Source organism: Durio zibethinus, chromosome 13 (genome assembly GCF_047325235.1).
Source record: "Durio zibethinus cultivar Kanyao isolate XHJ-2024 chromosome 13, ASM4732523v1, whole genome shotgun sequence".
Taxonomy (NCBI): Eukaryota; Viridiplantae; Streptophyta; class Magnoliopsida; order Malvales; family Malvaceae; genus Durio; species Durio zibethinus.
This window is the reverse complement of record NC_143174.1, coordinates 564,307-572,323: the sequence shown is the minus strand read 5'-3', so window position 1 is coordinate 572,323 and position 8,017 is coordinate 564,307. Positions and strand designations below refer to the sequence as shown.

Genomic DNA, 8,017 nt, shown 5'->3' with positions numbered 1-8,017 from the left:
TTGACAAAAACAAACTAATTATACTTCTAGGATGTCCATGAGTGCATCTTGGAATAATTTTTGACAACTTCCAAGGAAAATAAAATAAGGGAGTTATATACATTATCCAAATACCATCAGCAAGAGTAGGAGTAATGACTTCGCTCTAACATCAAACACCACTCTGTGCAGAAATAAGGTGCTCGGCCAAGTGGTATTGTGAGATCCTTCATAACCTCATATTCTTCCACACTTAATTGGGCACCATCCAGCACCTATTTGCAACCAACAAAGACAGCAGTCATCATGCATATCATGATATCACAAAAACTCTTGTTTTTCTTGTGTCAACCACCTAAGCAATCATCATAGATATCAAGCTTTAATTAATACATTGAACATTTCAAGAATTCAACTTATAATTTTACATTGAACAATACCAAGAGACTACCTTTACAATCTCAAAGCCTCACCTTATAAAGAACTGTCCTCCCATTAGTCATGTGTGGAGTGAGGGCAGGTATTCTAGATACAGAAAGAGCATCAACAAACAAAAGAACAATTACTTGCCATTGTTTCATTTTGAATGCTGGAAGCGCTTCCATAAAAGACATTGTGCCTAGTAGGCGCCACTGTATAAATGAACATTTAGAGAACATTCAGAAGCAACTCAACTCAAGATTATGCAAAGTGCAAGGAAATTTTTTGGTAAAAAATGCTTTCATTAATAAGCAAAAGTAGAAGTTATGGCTTGAAAAATGATCTTACAATCACAATAAACCTCCTAAATAAACCAGTTCAATGTCCTTAAGGTCCTAATCAGAATTATCATCAATTTTCTCGATATGATTAACCATTTCCAAATTCAGAATTAGTACCTCTGCTTGCTCCAAAGTAGACATTGGTATTGGCAGTCTGAGATCAGTAATAATAGCAGGTAAAGCACAAGAAATACAGCCAGCAAGAGTTTCTTTAATTTCAGAGGAACGCCCATCTCGTAAGACCATCTTCTGTGGATACTCCCTCCCATTAACTGTTAGGTACTCTTCAGAGAAACTTTCATCTCTTCCATAGATATAAGCCAAAGAAGATGATGTTATCCATTCAAAAAGAGCATTCCACATGGTTGCAAAAGTTGACAGCGGGTGGACATCAAAAAGAGTAGGAGAAGCAATCAACATAAGTAGAAAATGCAGAAATAATATGGCAATGTTTTTAACCCTATAAAAAAATGGAGAAATAATATGGTAATGTTGTTAGGGTTATGAGACTTACGGTCAAACTGAAACCTTCTGACGGAGCATCAAACCATGAGTCCCCTGGGTCAAACATATCAGAACGTGGAATCCCAGGTTTTGTTGGCCACTTTACGGGGGCTACGTCTGGTTCAAGCACATCAGCATCCTTCACAGGCTCCTCCTTGTCTGCCTCACTTGGACATGGCAATATGATAAGCCCAGCTTCAGAAACTGTACATATTTTTTGTGACAAAATGAGGTTATGGTCACTAAATGCAGTATTCAAACTATATTAAATTCAATGAAAGCACACAAAAACCTACCAGCATCAGTGACATCAGAATCTCCAGATGCCACAGCTTCTGCTGCCTTGCTCAATGCCATAGCACAAGCTTCTGCTGATACAAATCGCAACATATTATCATCATCACCATCTTCTGCACTGCCACATATTTCAGAATCTCCTTTCAGCGTATCCATTTCTTTAACTTCACAAAGATTGCCACTAAGAGCATTGTCAACTTTCTTATTATCAGCCCAAGTAACAAAGCGATTAAGTTTCTTTGCTCCTGCAGATTTAAGAGAGGACTTAAGCACAGTCTCACTTGATGCTGCTGCCTTGTCAGCATGGGCTTCCCTCTTTGCTTCAGCACTACTTTTATCCAGACTACTCTGGTAGACGTTTTTTGTTGAAGTCAATTCTACAATGCTGGAATCCTTTTCCCTTGAAGCAGATGACGATCCTGATATCAAACACTTTTCCTCAAAGTTTTTACAAATTCCTTTTCCTTCCACTTCTTTCAATTTTGAACTAGAACAACTCTGTCTCAACCCTGAGGGTGACTTCAAAACAGTATATTGATCATTCATGATTATTTCACTAGTAAAGTCCATCTCATTAGTAACAAAATTCTTCTTTAATACTACTCGGCTTCGTTCTTTGACTCTGTGTATAACTACACGGATTCTTGAAAATGGTATACTCAGTGTTCATAATTATAACACCAGTAAAGTCCATCTCGTTATGGACGAGATTTATGTAGAGGAGGAGGACTATGACAGGCTTCGTGAATCTATAGATCTGCATGATAACTTTGATCAGATAGGCCTTGCTCAGACGGTGAAGGTGAGGGGTTCTACCTTAGTTATTTCGTGTGTTGTGTTAAACTTTAGTTGTTTTAAAGTACCAAGACTGGGATTGTTTTACAAGAGAGAATGGTTTGTATGAGCAGATTGAGAAGCACGAACTTCTTGAGATGAGGCGTGTTGCTGCTTATGTATATAAGAAGGCAGGGAGATGGAAGCAGTCTATTGCGTTGTCAAAGAAGGACAATATTTAAAGAGATGCCATGGAAACGTGTTCACAGTCAGGTGATCGGGAACTTGCGGAGGAATTGCTTGCCTATTTCATTGAGCAGGTATTTTTTCTATTCTTTTTTTTCATGCATACGTGTGCTAGACGGGCCTACTTTCACCTATTTTTTCTGTTTATCTTATATAGGAAATTACCAAAGTTGAGTCCACTCACTAATCTAAATTTTTATCTCGTCTAATGTAGGGAAAGAAAGAGTGTTTTGCGGCGTGCCTCTTTGTTTGTTATGACGTAATCAGGCCAGATGTTGCTCTTGAGCTTGCCTGGGTGAATAATATGATTGATTTTGCCTTTCCATATCTTTTGCAGGTGATTTCCGCCCTCTGTCACTAGTTCTAATTGTTAGTTAAGTTTTGAAGTTCTTATCCTCAAACTTTTTGCTTGGTTCTTTTTCTGGGTTTTTTTCTTCCCAATAAAGTTTATACGGGAGTACACAGGCAACGTGGACGAACTGATAAAAGATAAAATTGAAGCTGTGAATGAGGTGAAAGCCAAACAGGAGGAGGAGAAAGACATGGTTGCTCAGCAGGTAAAGCTATATGCAAAATCTCTTCGATTTCTTGCCTACAAATTTTTCTCAGGGAGAAAGAGGGATAGGAATGGAGTGGTGTGTTTCCTCCTTCTGGAAAGTTATATCTTTTCTTCATGCTACAAAGTAGGAGATTTTGAAAGAACTGCAAAACTCTTGGGTGCTTTTAGGTGTCACTACTCACTTTTACTGGTGGTCAAGAACTAATTAGCTGTTTTCATTGTCTTATGCTTGCTCACACAGAAACTATCCGTCATGTCTCAGGATGTCAATTAAACCTTGAATAAGAACTTAGGAAGAAAACCACCTAATGGTCACTATTGGCTTCTTGATAGCTGATACGAGGCGCTGCTGCCTTGGCAAGGAGAAAAGAAAGTAGGCACTTTCATCAGTCATCACTGCAAATGGGCTAGAAACTCTTGTTATTTTCCTGCCATATAAAGAATTTAGCAATTCAGATTAGTGTGATCACTCGAATGCTGTCACCTGCAGATTATGTATGCCCAGTTGCTGCCTCTTGCTTTACCTGCGCCGCCAATACCTGGAATGGGTGGAAGTTTTGCTCCATCACCTCCAATGAGTGGGATGGGATGCCTCCAATGGCCCCATGTGGCATGCCACCAATGGGCTCCTATTGATATCTTAGGAAACTAGGATACACAAGCAAGAAACTTGTCAACTTCTACAAGGTTGAATCTCCCAAGTGCCCACAATTTCCAGTTTACATTTGAATGTGAAATTGATCTGTACAGTGGTTGTGAAATATTGAGGTGATAGCTTGCGTACTTTGGTAATGCATCTGGTAATGAGCGGGGGTGATTATTTACTGCCCAATTAATGCAGCTTAACCCCATAGTCGATAACGTCCCATAGTCGATAACGTTAGCAGTTAGGTTTTTGACAAAATTTTATGCAGCCTAGTGGTGACTGAACAAATTCGATGGAGCTGTGGCAAGTCCGCGGCATGTATAGGTTATTCTAGCTTAATCATTCACTATACAATTTTCTATTTAGTTAATTGCTCGGATACCTAATTGCTTTGTTCTAGGAGTCCGAAATTTTATACTCACTGTCTTTTCTCCCCTACAGTATAACAGAGTATTTTTCATGGTTAAAATTTATCAATATATTTTTTTTAACAGATGAATTATTTTTAATCCTTATTTTTATTGCACTTCTTAAAATTTAATTTTAAGTTCGTTCAGACTTTGTTTTATTTGATATATATTATGTTTTTTGTACATTTTTTAAAGTTACTGTACATATATGGTAAATAATATTTGATTTAAATGAATTATATTTGAAGTGTTATAGAATCGAAAATACTCTTGTCGCTTGTGTTAAAATATTAGTATAAATTGGATAAAAATTTTGGTTGAATAATTTAATCTAAAATAAAAATAATTAAATATAATATTACAAATCTAATACCAAAGAATAAAAAATAATTTGATAATATGCTTAAATACCATTATACTTATTAGATTGATTCATGTTTTTTCTTCCTAAATGAAAAACCTTATTTTACTCGGAAAAAAAAAAAAAAAAAACCTAATTCGTGTAACAATATCTCGAACTGCTCCTTAACCAGCAAAAGGCTACTCCACAATAAAATAAAGCCGCCCCACCACCCAAACACCCTCCCTTCCTTCGTTATTGTCGAAACCGCACGCCTCCTTTCAACGCCTTCCCACAATAAAAAAGCAAACAATTTCTTCCTCTCTCACACTCCCACAACTGCCATCCTTCCTTTATATAAAAACCCTAGCCCCAAATATCTTTCACCATCAACAAACCAAACACCTCGCTCTCAAAAAGCAATTATGGCAAGCAAAGAGCCCGATCACGAACCCAGAGAAGACGAGGTAGCCCCCGCTGCCGAGGATGAAGATACCGGAGCTCAAGTCGCCCCTATCGTCAAGCTCGAGGAAGTCGCTGTCAGCACCGGCGAGGAAAACGAAGATCCGATACTCGATCTGTCTGTAATTTTCTCTTTTCTATATTTCCGATTCAAATGTTCTCCGATTTATCTACAAATTCGAATGATCTGAATATCTATTATTTTTATTTTATTTGTTAGGAAGTCGAAGCTTTACCGATTTGATAAAGACGGGAATCAATGGAAAGAGAGAGGCGTTGGTACTGTGAAGCTGTTGAAGCACAAAGAGACCGGAAAAGTTCGCCTTGTTATGAGGCAATCTAAGACTCTCAAGATCTGCGCCAATCATCTCGGTTCGTTCTCTTCTTTATTTTTCTTTTCCTCAATCCTATTTATGCTTCCTTTTTTTTTTTTTTCTTATTTCATAATTTTATTAAAAAATATTTGTGTAGTGTTGCCGACTATGATGGTGCAGGAGCACTCAGGGAACGACAAATCGTGCTTATGGCACGCTTCTGACTTTGCAGATGGTGAGCTGAAAGATGAACTTTTCTGCATTCGTTTTGCATCTGTGGAAAGTAAGTATATTTTACGTTAAATCACTTTGCTTCCTTTTATTTGCTAAATGAAATTGAATCAATGTTGTTTCAATTCTTTATTTAGTCTAAGATCTGGAGCTACCAATTACAGTTTAGTAACCAATAGAATGTTTGAGAGTTGAGCATTGGTATTTTCTTCAAGTTGTTAGTGACTAGCATTTCGGTTAATAGTTGTAATATTTACCAAAATTTGGTTCTCTTATTGACTTTATGAATGTTTGATTGTACATAATTTAAAGGTTTATGCTTGTGCTGGTATCAGTTTCAAATAAGTATTTGGTGTAAATAATGGGTTGCATTGCAACTTTACAAATTTCTGACATGAAGTGAGAAACTGTGTTCACTTTTATTAACATTGATCAAAGCATAAGAGGCAGATTCTTGCTGATTTTTCCCTTTAATCATGCCATATAGGTGTGTTAGGAGAATATAATAATAGTTATTTAAGATGGTTTTGTTTGTGTTTATATATGGCTGCAATGGTTTATCAAAATTTTCCTTTTGTACCTTTTTGGGCAATTCTGTTCTCCTTTAGTGGTTAGTGAAAAAAACTGCAAATAACAAAATATATGAAGAAATAAGAAATATTAGTAAGAATAACTGTTACACCTAAATGTTGATTAATACTATAGGCCTGTTTCCTTCAAAGTTGCCGTGAATGTCAGTTTTTCACATTACTCAGGTAGCCCAAGTTGAGTTTGAATTGTACTTTAGGGAATTTTTTTATTGATAGAGTTAGGGATTTCCATGATGGCAATTTGAACTATCTTCGCATGTTAGCATTAGTGTTTTTCTTGGGTTTGATATTTCTTTGCTTGGAAAACTAATAAGATAGTATAAAGTTAAATTTAATTTCATATTGATGACAAAATGTCATTTAAATAAGAAAGGTATCCTAGGATGTCCGATTGAAGAAATTTTAAAATTAACTGTTGTCGCTTGCATACTGGCAATATGCATTGAATTATTGAATATTTTTAATTTCTAAGTACTTGGTGTAATAGTGTATAATTGTATCCTTTGGCTGAATTTATAAGTCTTTTAGGCAAAGTTAATAGAAATAGTTGCATATATGATCTGGACTCTTTAATGTAATAACTATATCTGAGAGCTTGATATGTCATGATACATGTTTCATTGAAGTTTTTATAGTTGGCTTTATTATTTCTTTTGTGAACTACAATAAAAAAGTGTCATGAGAATAACAGAAACAGTTAACGTAGATGGGTTTACATTGTGGTTATAGATGGCTACATTGGTTCTTTGGAATTTGCTTTCTTTTTCCCTTTATTTGACAATTCTCATTTTCCTTTTGGGGAACAAAGCCTTCTGGTTTTTACTGATTTTCCTTTTTCTTAAAATTAGATTGCAAAACCTTTATGGAAATGTGCCAAGAAGTTGCTGAGTCACAAAAACCGAAAGAGGAAAATGAAGATGCGTCTGCTGCTGCTGGACTACTTGAGAAGTTGAGCGTTGAGGAAAAGAAAACTGAGGGTAAAGCTGGAGAGGAGAAGGCTGTTGCAGCAAAGGAAGAAATGGAGACAAAAGAAAATGCAGAAAAAGCTGATAATGAGAAGAAAGATGGGGAGCCAGCTCCCTCAACTTAAAAAAGGGGGATGGTTTTGTTTTGCATGCCATATGCTTTTGGCGAATATGGTGAGATTAGCCGCCTGACCTCACCTCCCCACCCATGTCTTGGCATATTCCTGCGGATGAAACTAGATGGGTGGGCTGGAATGGTTGAGGTCCTTTGCGTCATTAGGTTTGAGTGTTTGTCGAGGTTTGTTCAAACCTCGGGTCAGTCAGTAATGTTTGCTTGTCGAGAGTCATGTTTCGCAGTTTGAGTAGTGTCAAGGAGGGTTCATTCAACCGGGTTTTCCCCCAGTATTACTATTATAGAGAATAGACAAGCCCTTTTTTTTTTGGGGGGGGGGGGGGGGGGGGGATTTTAATTATTTGGATTTTGTATCTTTGTGTCCCAAGAGTTGAAAGTTTGGGTGAAAAGAAATTTGGTTTGCCAGAATTGGCTAAAATCAGATGCTAGTTTAACAAAGCTTCTATCCTATGGATTTAAAAAATGATTGCAATAAGGACTTTAATGATTTGGATGATTCAAATATCTTTGCGTGGTGTACTGCCTTTTCAAAGAATGGAGATTGGAGGTTGGGTAACATAATATTTGTATTTAGAGCTTCAATTTTATTGGGCATAGGCATATTATGGGCTATCAAACCAAGTACCAACCCTTTGAAAGAAACCGTGAGATTAAAATGGCAAAATCGAGTGCATGGGCAATAGTCAGCATATTCAAACAACCTAGTGGGAATGTACTGTACTTGAAAACATTAGATGCAAAATGACGCATCAAGGGAGTAAGAAAAAGAAAGACGAAAATGAAATGAAAGAAGTGGTTGATATTTA

The 8,017-nt window shown here is 36.7% G+C and overlaps 1 protein-coding gene and 2 pseudogenes across 3 annotated transcripts; 2 read left to right on the top strand and 1 right to left on the bottom strand.

Moving 5' to 3' along the window:
- On the bottom strand, positions 1–2,516 carry LOC111304294 (putative RNA polymerase II subunit B1 CTD phosphatase RPAP2 homolog; annotated as a pseudogene). The gene is made up of 5 exons (XR_016326924.1): positions 1,541–2,516; positions 1,257–1,448; positions 858–1,123; positions 453–611; positions 1–254 (listed from the first exon to the last, which is right to left on the bottom strand). The product of XR_016326924.1 is annotated as a putative RNA polymerase II subunit B1 CTD phosphatase RPAP2 homolog (transcript).
- A 46-nt stretch (positions 2,517–2,562) lies between these two features.
- LOC111304295 (clathrin heavy chain 1-like) lies at positions 2,563–4,259 on the top strand (annotated as a pseudogene). The gene is made up of 4 exons (XR_016326925.1): positions 2,563–2,635; positions 2,776–2,898; positions 3,008–3,118; positions 3,611–4,259. The product of XR_016326925.1 is annotated as a clathrin heavy chain 1-like (transcript).
- A 457-nt stretch (positions 4,260–4,716) lies between these two features.
- On the top strand, positions 4,717–8,017 carry LOC111303510 (ran-binding protein 1 homolog b-like). Its single transcript, XM_022899828.2, has 4 exons — positions 4,717–5,096; positions 5,199–5,350; positions 5,450–5,575; positions 6,962–8,017. Exons 1-4 carry the CDS (start codon positions 4,942–4,944, stop codon positions 7,201–7,203), a joined length of 675 nt encoding a protein of 224 aa, XP_022755563.1. The 5' UTR covers positions 4,717–4,941; the 3' UTR covers positions 7,204–8,017.